Source organism: Poecilia mexicana, unplaced genomic scaffold (genome assembly GCF_051168715.1).
Source record: "Poecilia mexicana isolate PSO_F unplaced genomic scaffold, ASM5116871v1 scaffold_15, whole genome shotgun sequence".
NCBI classification, from domain to species: domain Eukaryota; kingdom Metazoa; phylum Chordata; class Actinopteri; order Cyprinodontiformes; family Poeciliidae; genus Poecilia; species Poecilia mexicana.
In genome coordinates, this window is record NW_028263384.1 from 9,218,833 (window position 1) to 9,238,951 (window position 20,119).

A 20,119-nucleotide genomic window follows, 5' to 3' on the forward strand; every position below is an offset into this window, starting at 1 on the left:
TGTATCCTCTTTAACTTCCAACTGCCTTTCTCCCCTTTTCCTCGGTTCTAGGTGTTGCAGATCTGTCCAAAGGACATGAGAGCAGATATTTGTGTTCACCTGAACCGCAAAGTTTTCAAAGAGCATCCAGCTTTCCGACTGGCCAGCGACGGGTGCCTCAGGGCTCTGGCTATGGAGTTTCAGACGATCCACTGCGCTCCTGGTGACTTGATCTACCACGCCGGCGAAAGTGTGGACAGCCTGTGTTTTGTGGTGTCTGGTTCCTTGGAAGTCATTCAGGATGATGAGGTGGTGGCTATTTTAGGTGAGCCTTCAAAGAACTCTTGACTGTGAAAAAAGAAAGAAAATGGGTTTGATGAAAATTATATAACCAACTTTAATTGTTTGCTCTCAAAACAGTACTTTCAATGGACTTGGAGCTCGTATGTGCCAAGTTAAAATGAAAATTCAAATCTTCGATTTCAAATTGTGTAACTTAGTAAAATGGTTCATTTAAAGCCAGTGAATTGAATTGAAACTGACAAAATCTGAGGTTTCTGACCAGCCATGACCACAAAACCCAACATGGCTACCTTCCTATACCTAAAAAAGGAATATATTGATTGCTTTTCTGATGGGTTGCAACTAAAGTGAATCACAAGTTATTTTAGTAAACATACATTTTGTGTTTGAAAGGGCAAAATCCAGAAAAACTCATTGTTAACATGTGTTGCTAATCATAATTAGCCATAATTAGCTAATACAACATATTTTTTTAACATTAAATTGGACTATAGCCAAGTTTCGCTTAATCCAAGTTTTCTTAAAACAAATTAGGGACATCTAGTGATGCTTTCATAACTACTTACTAGCTTGCATCTGCAGTGGAGTACATTATGCCAAGTGAAATAATTTATTTTTTCTTGACGTCTAAAAAGAGATCATTTTACAAAGTGGTGCATATGCTTTGATTTAACTCAATCTCATTAAATTGTTTCTTTCTAAGGCTTTGATGAAGATAGCGTTTGTATTATTTATCTTAGAAGCTCATTAGCTTAAAAAACCTGTCAGCAATGATGCAAAACAATTGTCTTCTACAGTTTTTCATGATTACAAGAAAACATTTTTGTAGCAACGTTCCTAATCTTGCTTTTCTGTTTTTGTGCACCAGCACTTTGTAAACTGTCACAGACTGCAGCGAAAACTGAGCTGCTCCAGGATCACTTTCTGCTGAGTGATGATTCAGGATTTGGACTAGAATTTGTTTGCTCCTGTCTGATACACAATCCTCTCTGCTGCACTTTGTGACCAATCTGACATTTTCAGTCTCAACAACAGTCAGTCTCATTACTTATTCTGGATCCATAGGCACTTTTTTACAAAGATTTATCCCAATGAATGCATGAAGTGTAGAGGCAAAGGAGCAGAGAAAGATGCTAATGGCTTCAATTCCATACAATTTAATATAGTTATGCCATTACTGCAAAGTTTTCTTTGGAAATTGTCAACAGATTGGGTTTCTGAAGACAGAGATGAGGAATACTTCTTCTTCAGAGACATTGCTGTAGGATTTTTTCCCTCATTTTGAGCTGAACGCCACAATCAAGAACTCCTTATACGGTTAGGATCGATACCGGTGTCACACACTCCTGACAGTGACATGTCCTGGACGCATGGCTGGGTCCAGTTTGTATTGATTTTCTTAGACTGCTTTGCCAATTTGTAGCTGGTTTGATATTATCTGTGAAATAAGGATCTTGAGGCGTCTAAATCAGTGGCTGCTCAACATTAACAAATGAAGAGGATTAAAAATGTGGACCTTCATTCACACGGGTAAATGTTCCTCGTTAACCAACCAGAGTTATTCTCAAAAACAATATGCGGTGTAGCTCTTCATGCTGACATTTGTAAACAAATATCAGAGGATATTCCTGGTATCAGAGAGGATTAGTCACGAGGAGCCAATATATCTTTTTCCTGGTCAAAACATAATGTTGAATCATGCTGAAATGATGCCTCTTGTTTTTCACTCCCCATATGGTCATGTTGAGCCTTTTAACTCATAATAGTTCTGAGCATGAGTCACAACTCGCAGCAGAGTGAGCACATATTCATTTAACTTCTCTATTAAATCAACCTTTATAAAAGAGACTAATCTATAATTCATAGTCATTTTCAGCATTAATAAATAACTTACTTGATCTCATTATTGAGCAGCTGAAGGCCTGTTATCAGAGCAATCCACAACTTGCTTTATTTTAAAAGTTCTTATGAAGCCTGAGACTTTCTAGCTCTTTTAAGATTTCGTTTTATAAAAGTCATGTTTTTATAAATTAAAACAAAAGAGAAATCTGTTTTATTAAGGCTCAGTCATGTATTGAGTTAAGTGTTTGAGTGAATGCAGCCATTTGAGCAGCGCATGTTTACACAGACAGATTATATGAATCTGAAAAAACAAACAAATCGTTTGCCATATTGTTGTCTACAGTAAATGTCATGTTGGTGCAGCAGGTACAATTTATTGGAAATGATGTGTTTATCTATGAAAAACAAAGGTAAGCTGCTCATAAACTGTCTTTAAAGAGCCGCTTTCATGCGTTGACTAAAAATGTGTTTAGATGTCCTTCAACATGCAGTAAAGTTGTAACCTTGAGATAAAATAGGAATCAAGTCTGACTATATATAAGAAAAAATACGATAGATGAAATGTAATTCGGTGATAAAGCTGTGCATTCAGCCTCATTTACTCTGAAACTCCTAAATGGATACATCATTTGCTGACATTTCTGGTATTTAACTTGTAACCAGGACAGAAAATATACTTGAGAAATTTAACTTTTTAAACCAGTTAACTCCAGAAAAAAAAATCAGCAGATTCAGTAAGGTTAATAAATTACTTTCTAGGAAAAAGAGGATAACGTTTGAGTTATTCGCTTTCAAAATGTAACAAAACACACCACAAGTTAAAACAGACCAACAAAAAGCAAATGGATAGGATTTTTTAAAGCATAAACCTGAAATCAGAGGGCGACGCTTCAACCTAAATTTGTTCTCATGAAAGATAAACTGCATATCCAACTTCTAAAATATTCCTTAAATATTTTCATACTGTAATTCATCCTTTTTTTATATCCATCAGACATGCTTTTGTCTTTGCTAAACCACGTTTCAATGTAACTTCACTGTTTAAAATGTGTCCCCTCTCTGCAGGTAAAGGAGATGTATTTGGCGACGTTTTCTGGAAGGAGGTGACTCTGGCTCAGGCCTGCGCCAACGTCAGAGCGCTGACCTACTGCGACCTGCACGTCATTAAGCGTGACGCCCTGCAGAAGGTCCTGGAGTTCTACACGGCGTTCGCCAACCACTTCTCCAGGAACCTGCTGCTCACTTACAACCTGAGAAAGAGGGTGAGTGACCCTGCAGATGTCAACACGAGCAAAACACTCATCCGTTGCTTTATTTGGATTATTCAGGTCCAGCTGATTTCCAAAAGCAAGCTGTATGGACTCTAAAAATGCTAAATTATACAAAAAGCTTTTTCAAACAACCATTTTGCGTCTTTCTGCACCAGCTAAACTTGATCAATTCAAAAATTATTCATCCCTCTGACAATTTTTCTTCTAACTGGAAGTAATGATAACATTTTGGAGTGGCCAGAGTATTGACTTGAATTTGGTGGAGAATCTGTGAAGGGAACTAAACATTAGGGTGATGGCTCAGAGGCTTTCCTCAAAGACTTGGAGCTCATTGTCAGAAATAACTTATCAAATTACCCAAAAAGATTCTCATTTAATAAAGGAAGGATATGATTTATTGCTGAAAAACCCAAATTATATTTTTCTTCTAAACATTTTAAAGGGCATAAATAATTTTCGACTTTGTTTTATTGTGTAATTCCTGCTGGGATCTGACCTCTTGCTTGAAAGATCAAAGAAAATAATTTAAAATGTAAATCTCCCAGAGAGTAAAGGGGAAGAGAGAAGTACAGCTCCATAGTCTCACAAATTTGTTGTAATATTGTAATATCATGGTATGCTTTATGCATACTGTGAAGAACTGTCTGGACTATGACAAGTACCATTTCACTATGTAAGCTCCATACATTGAGGCTCTCTGTCCATGTAATATATTCAGTGCCAAAAGTTTTACAAGCCAAGCAAGTGGTCAAGCCATTAAGCAGCTTCAACTAAGTTGTTTTAATGCCATGTATGCAGAGACCGCCCAGAAGCAACTTTTTAAAATAAAACCTTGAGATGTAAATACTGTCTTGTAGCTGAATCGTCATTAACTCCGTTTTTTTAAATCACAACAGTGATTTTAACACAAATATTACTACACATCAAACTAGGATTTACTTTTTTATTTTTGTTATTCAACTGTTGACTTGAGTATATTTATTCAATTTGTGAAAGACGTATAATAAATAGTTGTTTTAAATAACAGCCCCAGTAGATCAATTAGTGACGCCCATATAAATTCTTGTAAAATAAATTGAGAGATAATAAATTGACAGTGATCTACTGGTCTGAACTTGCCTCTCTACAGACAGAGTTATATTTAAAAAACTTTAAAACAATTGAAACTGTGATAAATAAAACTGGACAAGGGGTCAAACTTATCTTGGCACCAGATAGTGAGGAACTGCTGGAAAACTGCAGCATCTTAGGAGTTCAGGTTGCCATAGCAACGGATTATCTCAAGGTTTTTCAGACATCTTTGCTAGGGGCGTGTTTTCATTACCCTACGGGTCGACTCAGCAGAGTTCTCAACAAACTGGAGGTTTCAAAATGATCAAGACAAGTAACTGTTTTTATAAAACATTTTAATCTCTAATTCAGTTTTAATCATATCAAAAGATGAGGTTAAATCTGTTCTAGCAAATTGACTGCAGGTCCGAATGATGGATTACATTCTGTAAATTAATTAGTGATGACTTTTCCAGAGAGCCAAATCTTTTCGTGTGTCCAGTCACCTTAGGTTCACTTATGAACATGCAGACAACTACAGCTATAAATTAGAGAGTGGCTCCCTAATACAAGCCGTCAGAGCACAGTTGGCATCACTCCTCATATGGGCTGACAGTTTTAATGGTTATCCCTGCTCTCACGGGGACCGTGAGTACAACAAAGGTCAGATGAATGTTGTAGAAACACAAGCAGTCACATGGGAGGGAGCAGGTTGGGGAAAAAAGACAAATGGTGTTTGGTAATAAGGGAAGAAAAGCTGAAAACACCATGCAGACACAACAAGAAGAATGCCTTAAACACAAAAATACTGAAAAATAGGCAGATGACTCCGGAACAGAGTGTGCAGAGGGCAGAGCTGCTTATTGAGTGCAGTGTGATGAAACAGCGCTGGATAACCATCATCATCATTTATTGTCCCACATAAGAAGCAGGTCCTTCTGAAATTGCAGTATATTGATAATAAACAAGAAGGAACAAGCAGGAGTAACAGAGTAAACCTTGAAGATGATTGTCATCACATTTAAAATCTAAAATTAGAGAATATTGTTGGTTGTATAAGACATTTTTCTGACATGGTCAGAAAAATATACAACCAAACACGTGTCAGTGTTGATATGCCAGCACACTTTTAATACAGAAATGTCTTTTTTTTATATCTGATTTACTTCAGTGTATTTTGGAGAAATAAAAATCATTCATATAAAGGATTTAAAAATCCCATTTGAACTAAAGTGATATACATTGGACACTTTTACATATAGGAATGACAGAAACACAGTTCTGTAAAGATAGAAGTATTTCAGCCTTTTCCCAACATAAATGCATGATTTTGAAGAACATAATTTCTGAAGCTGTGGGTTTACTTATTATAAGAATTTTAAAATGTAACCTCATCTGGGTCTGTAGCATGAAAGCAAAACCACGAAAGGCCACTTATGTAATAAATCAAGTAAAACTGTGACCCTAAAGTCAGGCTACAACCCCAGAACGGTTTAAAAATCTGTATTTATAATTGGATAAATGTGATCTTCAACTTCTCTTTTAGGTCTGTGTCTGGTCAGACTCTAGAGCAAACAGGATGGTGAATGACAAATAGACAGGAAGTAGTTGATTACCCACCAGGAACTCCTTCAAGGAGAATCAAACCACAGCCAGTTTGTTTCCTTGGAGAAGCAGCTGCAGAGAAAAACCGGGGATTGTTTCACCCGCAGGATCTCATCCTGCAAAAGAGTTAACTCTATAAGCTGGAAATTCAGAAACTTTGGGAAACTTGTTGTCAGGATCCTTTTCTCAGGACAAACCGTGGAAGAATCGGTGGTACTAATCCACAATCTGATACTCAGCAGTCAGGGAAACGATCAAAGTCATTAACAAAGCAGGTAGATTAGAAACAGAATCCATGAAGCAACACTCAGTCCAGGTACATAAATGAAGGGTTCGAGTTGCTCACAATACAGTTGAGAAGCATTCGAAGGCCAGAATCGAAGGTGTTGGTCAGGAGGCAGACGAAGGTCAGGGACGTGGACGTGGACAGCTGAAAGGCTGTGACAAGGATGACGACAGACGTTCTCGCGCTGAGTGCAGAGCAGGAGTTTACATCGGCAGCAGCACAGGTGGGAGCGATCAGCAGCCAACGGTAGCAGGAGGGTCAGAGCAAAGGAGCAGCATGAAACATGGCAGGAACACAGAAATCATGACAGGATATTAAGATAAGAGGCACCAGAGCCAGCAATGCAGATGAGCAATCTCAACAGGCTGAACGCCTCCATGCTACGTTGTGTTGATTCGCTACTTAAAGGTAAATTATTAAGAGCATTATGGACAATCTTTCAAAAGTCATTATAAAACAAAACCTTTTCCGTTGGTTTTATGTGATAATCTAATTATCTAAGAAAGTGATGTGTTAAGTTTTCATCATCTGTAAGCCATAATCATCAAACATTTTAGTTTTCAATCTGTGTGTAATGAACTAACAACTTTCCTTTTTTTTAATTAAAATACTAAAAAAAAGAGAAAAAAAACCCAACAAAAACAGAAGTTTGTGATGAAATTCTAATTTATTGAGATGCACCTGTTTGAGACTCGATCCGTCCGCTTCCTGCCAGGAAGGCTGGCAGCCGCTCTGAGGAGGCAGCCAGCCCCTTGTCACTCAGCACCTGCGTGGTTGTAGATGTCGTGTTTCTATGCAGGAGATAAAAACACAGCACTTAATTTGCTAAAAGGAGGTCCCACAACAAAGGACCTTGTTTCAGCACATCCAGCTTTGTTATTTTCTTCATCTATCCCTGCGTGTGTGACAGGAAAAAATAAATAAAAATAAGAAATGCTGCTCCACAGTCACAGCTTTGCATCTGCTGTGGGGGGAAAAGATACTCAGAGGAGCGCCTAAAGTGGCAGCTCTGCTCAAGTGGAGGATAGGAGGGGAGACATGCGAGACCGTTGCTAGCAGTTCATGAGAAGAGACACCTACACACACACGCACACACACACACACACGCACACACACACGCACACACACACACACACACACACACAGAAACAATGAGAAATGGTACGGCAGGTTAGACTGCTCCCTGAGTTGGTCCCTGGATTTTATACCCAGTTAACCCAACATGTGTAATTATCTGAACATGTAAATAGTTGTGCAGCTAGCAGGGCTTCTGCTGACCACACCCTGTTCATTTTGTCTGTAGACCTTTAGAAAATCAACCATTGTTGCCACATCCGAACAACCAAAGTGAGTTCTTCATAATAAGCTCATCTCCCGACTGAAAACAGAATAAAATCAATATGGATTCTGATCCTAATCCTTTGTGAGTGGAAAATGTTTCCACCTAACACAGCATATTCACTGGAGGTTCGACTAGCACTATTCTTTTCTCAGCAGCGACTTAAAAGCGTACAGGGTATTTAGGCTGTCAGAACAAACAGATCATAAGAAAAGGACTACAGGGCACAAAGAGATAAAGTAGCTGCTGGCTTTGGTGAAATGATGAATCCACTGCTCTGTGTTCACACAGCAAATTATTTATCGCTGCTGCATTAAATTTCAAGCCAAAGCAGTTTTTCAGAAAGGGTGGGAATGTTTAGTACCTAAATGTTTCCCAGAGATATACACTTCAATAGCTTTTGGCATAATTATTAGTTTTATTTTAAGTATCCAGGAGGATACGTGATTTTCTATTGCTTTTTTAAAGCTTCACTACTGTAGAAATACTGTCAGAAATTTATTGAATAACTTTGTGTTGGTGTAGATCCTCAGACATCCAGGGCATGAGAGTCCTGATGACTTCATTTGAGGGCAATTGAACTTCTATTTTTCCGTAAAGACTTTTCACCACTCATCTAAATGGTTTCTTCAGTTCCCATTCAGGACCCATGAAGTCATTTAAAATGGAGCTAAAATGTTTTCAAGGAAGATAAGAGGAAGTCCGTTTGTCTCCTTCTACTCGTGCACTTACAATCTTCGATTTGTTAAGACACTTGTTCTCACTGAAGCTGTTTGAACTTGTTAGTTGGTTTTAAACGAAAAAGTCAACCACTTTACCAGCTGGATCTGTCTAATTAAAAAGACAAATTCTTCTTTCCATAAATAATAGTTTATTTGATTTCCACTTAGAAAATCCACAAATATAACCACTAAGCTAGCTCGGTCAGACGCTTAAGCTAGAGTCCATGCAAACTGTCTAATCTTATTAGAGAACATGCATTATATAAAACCTAGGTGTAACACTCAGCTACAATTTATTAAAGCTGCTCTTAAATCCTTAACTCAGATATAAACGGCTGTGATCAACAGGTCAAGCGTCGCTACCGATCATTACCTCATTCCTACGGTTAGCCTGTCCAGGAGAGTGTTAGTGCAAGATTGAATTGCCTGCATATAAAAAAGTTATCTCATCTGCTGCATCAGAGTCACTGTTCATCAGTGTGTTTCCTAAATGTACACTGCAGGGGAAAACTGTGGACGGAGAGATGGATTGAGGGATTTAGTTTAATACTCTGTTCCTATAGCGCTGAGACTTGACTCCTTTAAGCGTACAAGATAAAAGACCAGCAAATTACATGCAGTCCAGGTACCAGTTATAAGAACAGCTCGACTTTCAGAACAAAGAGATAGGACTGTCGTACTTTTCAGGAGAAACAAATGTTGTTAAAAATGCTATAAAAAACAAGGATGGGGTGAGGAAACTGGGATTAATTTTTCTGGCGCTGTGTTTGATGATAAGCAGAGGTATAAAGAAGAAGAAAAGCCAACATAAGCTCTTCAATCGTGACTCTCAAATTGCAAAACTAGTACCAATGGAATGGTACACAACATTGAAGATACTGAATTCAGGTGTGAGCACACAGCACAGTGTGTCATTATGGAGGTATAGCAAGGAAAGTATAAGGCATCACATCTAAAGCTGCACCCTTCAAGCAAATGGACAACCAGAGTTTGGTTCCCTTCCTTTAAATGTTTTTGTAATTCTGTTTAGTTTCTATTATCCTGGTTGCACTTTGACTATTTACTGAGCCACTCTTGTTTTAAGCGGTGGTAGAACCTCTGCTGTCTGTAAAAAAAGGTTTGCTAAATATGTTTTGATTCTGTTTTCTACTTTGTACAAAAGATCAAAAAAACTGCTGTGAAATGTTCTTTGTTTATGCTAAGAAGATTAATGATACTCTGACTAATATTCCAGTCAGCAGATATTGGTCATAGCTTAGTTTTGCACAAAATCCAGGGAAAACATCATTATGCGTTCACTGCTTCGTGGATTTTATATGAATGAGTTGAAGTGTTGCCTGTTTTTTAGTGGCTTGGTGAGTTTAAATTTTCTGATTGGCAAGTTTAATTAAAGTAGCATGGGAACTATGCTAGTGTCATGCTAATGATACTAATGAAAAACTGTCATATTTGCAACTTAAAAGTTGTTTCTCCCGAGAAAACACATTTCAGCTTTCATGTTTTTTCAAATAAGTGAAAAGCTTAGCTGATGGCCACTAATTTTAGCTGTTTCTGATTAACCTTTGAAAGCTTTCAGTAATTGGAGGCGTTAAAAATGTCATACAGATGGAGCAGAGTTAAATAAAATGCCAACAGCCAGCATGCTGGATTTTTATTGCTTTAGTTTTCTTGATCATTATGTAATGTACAGGAGGCTGAAGTGGAGATAATGAACCACAGAAACATGTTTTTTTTTATTATCTTGTTAGTGATCTTAATCTTTTGTTGACAAACTCAAAGTGCTCAAATCTGACTGGAAGAACATTTTATTTCTTGTTAAGTCTTTTGAGTCTGTGTGTATCGGTAAGCGATAGACAAATCCCCGCAGCATGCTCTCCTTATTTTCATTCCTGGAAGCTGGCAGTAGTGCCAGTGGACAGGTTGTTGGCTCCAGCTTCACCAACATCAATGTGGTATTCTGCTAATTTTGGCTAGCTGCATCATTTTTGAAGCTTTCAGCCACACGTCACATCACCCAGCCTTCTTCTGTGTGCCGCCTTTTCTCGGGTAGAGCTGCTTCTGCTATTCCTCACATGCACCAGCTGTTTTGATATGGTTTGCTACATTAGGACTCGCTATATCATTCAGCATAATAGGTACTGCGTGACGCAGTTGGTAAAGTTGTGATGTTAAATGAACAGAGGCTGCATTGAAGTTTGTAATGATGATGTAATTCGGTAGGTACGTTTCTCATCTCCTTATTCTATTAGAACTAGTTTTTATGAAGTTTTTATTCAAAAGCATGCAAGATTAAGTGTCTTGAAAGATGTAGCCACAGCCAGCCGCCTGGTGGTACGCTCACTGTGTATCTTTGCCGAAGGCGTGATGTGAACTTTCTGTGTCTCTTATGGGAAATGTTTCTTTCTGAGTGACATTTACAACATGCACACACTTTGAAATGTTGACAGTTTCCCTGACAAATCTCTACAGTCAGCACGGGCCTTCAAACCGATGTCTTGTTTTTGTTCCCACTCCCCTTGAAGAAACATGGTTTTAAGACAGAGCTCTAAGACAGAAACGTGTGAAGAATACACAATACTTATACAGATTTTTCTCGCTTTATGTCACAAGAAAATTTTACTGTCTTTTATTTGGATTTCATGCAAAACAGGAAGAAAATCCATAAAACTACAAAGCCGAAAAGTGTTCCATGCATTTGTATGAAGCCTGTTTACTCTGACACTCCTAAATAAAAAGCAGGGAAACCAACTGGCTTGTTGTAAATCCAGCTGTTCTTTGAAGGTTAGAGAACATTAGTGAAGAAACAGCATCATAATTGTAGAAGAAAAACCTGTCAGCGACTGATAAACTCTGGAGACTGAGAAAAAGATTAAATTTTCTGCAGGACAAGGAAGTTAAATTCACACCCAGAGCGACAAGAGTCTGGTTTGGCTCTTTAGGTGTTCGAAATGCATAGTGAAAGGTCAGACTTAAGAACTACTGAAGAATCTGTGGAAACTCTTAACAATTGTGTGTTAAGAGTTTCCCCATCGAACCTGACTGAGCTTGAGCCAATTTGAAAACAGTGGGCAAAACCTTGTGTAGATGCGCACAGCTGGTGTAGACTCAACAGAAAAGACACAGAGCTGTAATTGGAGGGAGAAGTGGTTCTCCAAAAATAATGACTCAGGAGGGCTGAATGCAAAAGCAAAACACAGTTTGGAGTTTTATTTGTAACTTTTTCAAAACCCTGTGTTCATTTGCTGTCAGTTCTCTCTAGTTTTCTCAATCACATAAAATCCCAATTAAACAACTAAATGTAAAATGTGAATGTAAGAAAAAAAAAATCCCAACCGTCTCTAACTTTTGCCACATTAATGAACTTAAAAACTACAGCGTCTGCAAAGAAATGAAGAAAGAAAATGTGTACTTTTTGTTGTTAAGAGACATCGGACACATAAGAACAGATGTAGAAGTTTAGAAGTATAAAATAATTTCACTTTCGACGTTTTACTGAATTCAAAATGTTGCCAAATGATTGAATGAGCTGCTCTTCTTCCTCCTCAACCATCTTTACTGTTGCTGCTTCAACATTTGAAATTTCCTCCATTTTGCTCAACCTCACCGTCTCTTTCGCTTATTGCTACGGACCAGATGGGGTGGAGTCATACAACTGTTCACTTAACACAGCCTGCGTAAGCCTACCGATACACTTCCTAAAAAAAGGACTTTGTCTTTCGATAATTCACAGAAAATATCGACGTGGGTAGAATGACGTTAATTTTTGGTTTATGGCTAGCACAAGGCCTAATAAAAGAGTGTCTATATGGTCCAAGTGTGGAAATTTTACCGGGAAAAAACAAAGAAGAAAAATCCCCATTAAAGAACAGAATTTCTTGCGTCTGGTCAAAATCTTTATCAATCAGATGTACATGATGCCTAACACTCTGGTTGACGTGAGCTCTGTAACTTCTGTTGCAGATTGTCTTCCGGAAGATCAGCGATGTGAAACGGGAGGAGGAGGAGCGGCAGCGTCGCAAAAATGAAGCGCCTCTGAACCTGCCTCCGGATCACCCGGTACGGAAACTCTTCCAGCGCTTCCGGCAGCAGAAGGAAGCCCGCATGGCAACCCAGAAACAGGAGCTCAACGAACAGGACGTCGAGAAGGGTCCGGTCTACGTGGACGTATCGATGGTCAAAGCTCCTGTTACGACCACCAGCATCGTCACGGTGACAGAAAGCCCAGCAACACCGTCCTCCTCGGCCCCTTCACCTTCAACGCCAACCAGCTGCCCCCCCACAGACAAGGCGAAGCTGCAGGTGCCTTCAGCAGTTGCTCTGGCGGCGTGCCGACCCGCAGAGCCGGTCAAAGTCAAAGGCTGGGGCCGCTTCAAGGAGTCCATGGCCAAAGCCGACAACTGGAACAAGGTGGCCAAAGCCGAGTCCATGGAGACTTTACCCGAGCGGACCACCGAGCACGAGCCACACACCACCCTCAAGAAGACGGACTCGTGCGACAGCGGGATCACCAAAAGTGACCTACGCCTGGACAAAGTGGGCGAGTTCCGCATGACTCCTCAGGACCGCAGTCCCGCCCAGCCTCCAGAAACCAGGCATGCCTTCTACCCCATCCCAGAGCAGACTCTCCAGGCCTCGCTTCAGGAGCTCAAGATGGAGCTGAAGGAGGACATCAAGAACCTGAGCGTGCGAATGTCCGGCCTGGAGGCGCAGCTCGCCGAAGTGCTCAAACTCCTGAGAGCCAGGAAATCCAGTACCGGCTCAGAGCAGCCGCTTTTTGACATTTCAAGGCCCACTTCGCCAGAACTGGACAAGGAGGACATTTTTTCATGAGGAACAGAAGCGCTCGGTCAGGTAACGGCAATCCGTGAGCTCAGCTGGAATCCAGTAATGTTGAGATTGCTTGGATAGCTGAGGCGGCGCACGGCACACCATCTGCATGAGGCGTGGTCCGAGAGACCCACCCACCTTAACACGAGGTTTGCCCGCTGGTTAATGCGGGACCGTCAACGGTTACGGTGTTCGTAGCACTCAACGCTTGAAGGTTATGTAACAAATGACAGAAAAATGTTTGTACATAATTTATTTTTCCACTGTGCCATGTTGGAAAAAAAAACAAAAACAAAAAATCTACCGTGCTTAGTTTGATTTTATCTCAGAACTTACTGCAGAGTCGTAAGTGTTGGGAAGCCCCAATGGAGGCAGCATGACCCGCTGGTTTGTTATTGAATCATTCGTATGAAACTCTTTGCATGTCATTTAAAATAGATGTGTACCCTGTTACTGCAGACGGGGGCCATATTTGATTAATTGAGGCTGCACAGCGAGTCATTTGCATTATTTCAGTCAGAAAGAGCCGACTCCGTCCAGATGTTAGAACAATCTCGCAGTAATTTCCTCAGACACATCTCTTATTAAAATCTGCTGGGATCATTATGAATTATACAACAGATAACTCTGGCCGGGGCAATCCGATTTCCAAAAAAAAAGAAAAAACATTCTTGAGCAGAACTTACAACATCATTTGCATAAAGCACTAATGGATGTGCTAGATAGAAAATGAATTTAAATGCTAACCAGTGAGCCTGCAGTGAGGAAGTTATCCATCTTTGCTGAAGTCTAGCATTCGCTAATCTCATCTGGGAGCGCTGCAGCCATATACATGATGCACTGTTGTGTGAAAGTTATGCGTTTTTTACCTTTGGGGATGTGTTGGGTAATCTGATAATGCAAACTGCAGCATTTGTTGTGGCTCCGCACCTTACCTTCTTCTGGAAATCTCATGAGCCTAGAAAAGGAATGCCCACTGGGACAATGTTTCTAAAATAATATGTGCGCTAATGTGTATTTATCAAAGAATAGGCTGACATAATGTCGCATAAAACCACTGGGTAATCTACACCTGATAATAGTAACCTGCCATGACATAACAACGTCACAGATTCAACTCCCTGCTGCAGTGCATGATGCATTTCGTTTCCAACTCGACTACTTCTGCATGATTATTTTTATATTTTTTAAAATCCTGTTTTTTAAACAGTGACATTGTGTTGCAGCCCAATAGTTTAAAATATCTCCTAAATTCTCGCTAGTCCTAAAATCAATACTTATATCTCACAGTTTTTGTTGGATGTAACCATTTATAAAGTAAGCTGAGATTAGCTTCTCTTGCTGGAAAAAAAAGGATTATTTTACAGAAAAATTTTTATAATTCTCATAAATGGAGGCAAAGCCTGCAGTTTGGTCTTTTTGAGCATAAATACTCCAGATCAGAGTTTAAAAATGCAGAAAAAACCCCATCTTGAATGCCAATAAACTCAGAGATTTACTTCTAAAATAGCGATATATTTACACCGTAGTGTTGTTTTGGTGTTGCTTTAAAGTATACATTTATTTGTTTAACTCAGTTTTTGTACATTAACCCATCAGAAGCTCACAAAGTCATGATTTCATCATCTGGCTTTCTCAAATAGCTAAAAGGCATTAAAATATTATTTTAGTAATCCTAAAAGACCCAAACCTGGAAAACAGGAAATAGAGAAAAAAGTTGTTTTGCTTCATACAGTTTATGTTTCGATTTGGTTTCAAATGAATATTTTAAAATGTAACATGAGATGCAACAAAAACATCAAGAACACATCTGCCACTGATGCTGCATGTTTAATTTACATTTACTTATATGTTTATATTTAATATAAAAAACCCTCATGTACATATCTGACATGTAGTTGACTGTGAGAAGTCTGCAGATTGCACTACAAAATCAATTCTTTTTTTATTTTACTCTGAGCCTATAATTGTCACTATATTTTTGGGTAACATTATTATTGAAAAGTTATTGATTTCAATAACTCAGTTCACTAAGTGAAACGTATTACTTCAATAACTGACACACAGACTGATGATTTGAAGCCTTTATTTCTGCTAATTATGACGATTTTCTGCCTAATGATGATGAAAAAAACGTTTAAGAAAAAAATATTACGAGAGCAATAAAATGACGTTTTAAATACATAAATGTGGGCTTAATGTTTAACACCTGCTATTTTTAAAAGCCAATTCTTTTATTCTGACAAATGACCCTCATCAGAAAAACACATATTCTAATATGTCCAGTATGCCGGTACACATGTATTTTACTGCATTCCATAATTACAAGAAATTAGAAGAACTATTATAGTTCTTAAATATTAGAAAGGTAAAAATAAACAAGAACAAAAATAAAATGTTCAGGTCAGAAAAAAAATATTCACCAAATACAAAATGACAGAAAAGAGTTAAAGCTTCACTCAAAACCTTTTAAACATTGACAAATGGATGAAAGTTAAAAATTAATTGCCAAATATGTTGAATTTTTAAACAATCCTGCCATTTTTTGGCGCATATTAAAAACTAAAGTAGAGGCTCTATAGTTGATGGCTGAACTGAAATACATCACACAGTCCAGTCATTTTGAGGAGCTGGTTTACAATTTACAGTTTGCTGAATCTAAAATCACAGCTAAAGTCATTTTCTGTGACTAAAATAAGCAATTCTCTGTAATATTTAATGTTCCCTGCATGTTTTCCCCCCGCCCCCATTTAAGGAGCTACAAGGCAAGCTGAAATGGACACAGCGAAGGGAAAAGCCACGCTTCGGTTCCGTTGCATCCATTTTCATTAAATATTAAGCTCGCATAAATAAACGGGGATGTCTTCACAGAAGGGAGAACTTGTTTTGGTTTGGTGCCAGGGTTTTTTTTTTTTTTTTTCCTGCTTCTACAAGCGTTTCGGTTGCTGGGTAGGAAAAAAAAAAAAAAAACGCAGGCGCCTTCTTGTGCTCAAACCACACAAACGAGTGACGGAGATGCTGATCATGTTTAAGGATGATGATCAAAGGGAGATCAGTCGGGAGCGTGGGGAATTTAGACACTTTGAGGATAAGAATTATGTAGAAGATCAAAATGTGATCAAAGCCGCAAAATCATTTCTGACATATCCTAAACCGTTTAATAACCTCATTACATGTGAATTTATCACACGCTTTTCTTTTGAACATCCTGACGGATCTGATGGATTCCATGGGAAACTACAGAGGATGTTTTTCATATGTAGTCTTTTTGTTTAGGATTATGAGGCACAGGTGATAAATCTAGTAAAGAAATAATGCATAAATAATACACAGATAATAATAAAAACAAAACCATTTATAGCCCTTGAACTTTTCCAAAGTATTTATTTTTTTTATGAGATGGGACAACAGAAAGCAGTGCAAAAAAATGTGAAGCGGAAGGAAAACTTTTTTTTTTTTTTTTTTTTTTACTTTTTACTAGAGATGGAGCAAATGAAACTGAAGGGAGAACTTATGTCTCGACCAGACAATTTATTTTTTCATATTTCTTCTAAAATAAATCCTGATCAATCAGATTAAGTGAAGAACACCCGTCTGTTCCCCCATGGGGATTGGATTTAGATTGGGACTTTAACTACGCCATCCTAACATATGAATATTGCTTAAAACCACGTTGTTACACATGTGGCTTTAGGACGGTATTCATGATGTTTAAGTGTATTTTTTTTTTTTAGGTTTCCACAAGTTTTTCCTTCAGGGATTGCACCTCATTCGGCTCCATCCATCTTCTCATTAAAGGCTTCCCCACAGCATGATGCTGCCATTGCCAAGTTTCACCATGGAGATGGTGTGTTCAGGGTGTTGGCATTAGTGCTTCGCATGTAGGTCAAAATGTGCAATAAATAGTTCTTGTTGCTTTCTCTTTGTCATTCACCCATGAAGGCCAAACTTGGGATACAGTTTAGTAACCCGACCCTGCTTCTCCATAACATGATGTCCTCTAGATTAGTTTATCTAAGTATTGGATTTTATTTATGGTTGTCAGAGTAAAGGGGGAAAAAGTGAAAACAAATCCTAATCTTCCCACCACTTCACTGTCACGCACTACTTTGTGTTTCTCGGCGGCACTTTGCTCACGTGTGTTTTGACAGAGCAGGTGTGCATCAGAAACAGCTGAGTTCGGAAGGCGGGTCGGAACGTGAGGCTGATTGATGGCGGCGGAGGTCCCCCCCCCAGGCGGAGGTCCCCCCCCCCAGGCGGAGGTCTCCCCCCCACTCCCCTCCACCCGGACAGCGGCATTAGAGGCTTATTTTCTGCCCACTCTGCTCAAATTGCTTTAAGAAAATGAAACCCAGCTAAACACTCTCGGAGCTGATGGATCGAGACAGGAGTGTAGTCTCAATCCATCTGACTAATTACTGCTGCAGAAAATGAGGTATATTAAACTACGTTACTAGCAGAAGCAGCAGACTGTAGGCATTACTTGTTGCTGGTTTTAATATAAAAGCTGAAACAAAGTCAGATTATCATTACTATTATAATTTAAATACTTTCCGTGGCAGCGGCCGCCTTCGCTCTTTGACTCGTTTGGATTAGCGCTCATTTAATTTCTGAGTTAAACGCGTTTGGCCGTCCCACAGACTCGACTCCCACGCATTAGGGATTCACTCTGCATGCTGCAGCAGCACTCACTGTACTCACCCCTGACACCAACATCTTACTATGCAACCACTCCTGAATAACAGCCCCCAAATTTAGCCAGGCTATTATTTCCCCTCCGCTTCCAGCCGGTGCGATGAGCTCCGGCGTTTGACTTCCAGGACGAAAATCTTTCAAACGTGTCCTGGTTTTTCACCTCCCCATCCGACAAAAGGAAGCTTGTTTTATATCAAATAAAATCTAATCTTCTCAAGCCTGAAATGACATGATTTCATCGAGCATGTAAAACGGTTTTAACGGCGGTAAAAGTGATTGTAAATGAGATGATTCTTTTGTAATGAGAGGATTTTTATTCGTGCTGATTTTAAGTCTCACAATGACAGCTTTAAGATGAAAACCCCGAGTCACGGGGTTGAAACTGTATATCTTTGAATGTTAGAACTTGAAATGAAAACATGAACTTTTATGAACATTAAGGAGGCGATATTTTCCCTCTTTTTTCTTTTCTTTTTTTTTTGTCCTGATCCAGCTGAGAGGAGAGCATATTTATTTTTTACAACAGATGCTTTTCTTGTACTTTGAAAAAAAAAATGTGAATGATATTATTCTTTCGACTTGTTTTGTTTCACCACTGACACAGATGAATGAAATGGTTTGTAAACTTTCTCTTACATTATCACTTTGACTATGTATTTTCATGTTATGTCAATAGGACACTGGTGACGCATTTTGCTTTTGTTAGATTCTAATGAAATCACGTCGTTTTTTAATTGTAAAATCTGCATCTGTTTTTAGCTGAAAACTCGAGATTGCGTCACCGTTTAGAGTCCAAAAGCCCGGAAACGGCTTGTGGGGGGAGGGGGGGGGGAACCATCTCCCACACTCTTGTTTCAAGGCCATAAATATTTGACAATTCAGATCCTTAAAAGCAATATGTAGCTCTGCGCTTTAACATTTAGACACACCTTGTGACGGAAATGCTTAAACTACTGCACTAACCCATCTCATCGACCCTCACGTTACCTTGGAGAAGCATGCAAACTCGTGCCTTTGTATTAATGTTTCCCCCCACCGACTCCTCGTCCAGCCTGCAGACAGAAAAGCGGCGTTCATGATCCAAATTACCGTCGCTCCACTGAAATGATTTGAACAAAGATCTATTTTTGTGGTCAGCTCTAGAAAGCTGCCTAAAAGAAAAAAAAAAAGAAGATACGGATATAAACATATGCACAAGTTATAAAGCAATGATAGGATTCTATATAAAGAGCAAAGTTTGAATTTGGTGTATGTATTATGCACATGCCTCTATGTTAACACGTCCTGTGTTGGGAGATGTACTATTTCAAGCACAATGGGAGCTCTTTGTTATGAAATGTGACATACTGTGCTCTTCATAATAAATATTTTATACATACTGCATCCTTTCTCTCTGCCTCACCCCTCCATGCGAGGTGAGTCGTTCTGTTTTCGGCTCCACTGCTGACGGTAAACACTAATCTTTAAGACGCTGTAACCAAGCAGGTGCATTCTTCAGCGTGAGCTTCTTATGTCAGATAAACCTCGCAGTTTTGTGCTCATTTAAGAGGATTCTTGGCTGACCCTCGGCTCGCTTTGATCCAACTTACTGCCACAGACGTGATAATCCCACAGAAAGAAATCAGCTAATGGAAACGGCCCCAGCTTCAACAGGAGAAACTTTACAGAAGAGTTCGATTTAAAACACGAATGAAATTAATTGCTTGGAAATCAAGTTGGAAAAACATGTTTTTCTAACATGAAACTATCTTGACTAAATAGTTTGAACAGCTTAGAGATTGTTTTTAAGATCAGAACAATGTTTTCTTATTGATGGAGATTCCTAACTGAGGTTTAATGGAAAGAGTGAAGCCGTTTTTAAAATTCATGACTTAAAAATCCCTGATAAGATTCTCAAACTATGGTTCAAGAAACACTGGTGGACCTCGAGCCGTATTGGTTTGGATAGAAAATGTCAGGAAACCTGTTTGTTTTCTGGTTCTGTAATATTCAAAAATCAGCCAGATTTGCTGCTCGTCTCTTATTAAACTAACTACTATTAACAATACAGGCAAAAACTATCATGTTCACTGACCGATGTAAGGCGTGTATGAAACTCGTCATTCTTTTTGTCAGCATTAAGTTATTCTGCAAAAAAAAATCCTCTTTAATTTGTCTCATCATTTGAACATGTAACTATTAATAAAATAGTAAAAACAGC

The 20,119-nt window shown here is 38.9% G+C and overlaps 1 protein-coding gene across 1 annotated transcript in view; it reads left to right on the forward strand.

Moving 5' to 3' along the window:
* Positions 1-15,412, forward strand: part of kcnh1a (potassium voltage-gated channel, subfamily H (eag-related), member 1a) — a 65,206-nt gene extending 49,794 nt beyond the window's left edge. Inside the window, exons 10-12 of the mRNA XM_014969503.2 lie at positions 52-304; positions 3,190-3,386; positions 12,358-15,412. Coding sequence (XP_014824989.1) covers positions 52-304; positions 3,190-3,386; positions 12,358-13,227 — 1,320 coding nt within the window. The 3' untranslated portion in view covers positions 13,228-15,412. The remainder of the gene's footprint in view (positions 1-51; positions 305-3,189; positions 3,387-12,357) is intronic.
* The last annotated feature ends 4,707 nt before the right edge of the window (positions 15,413-20,119 follow it).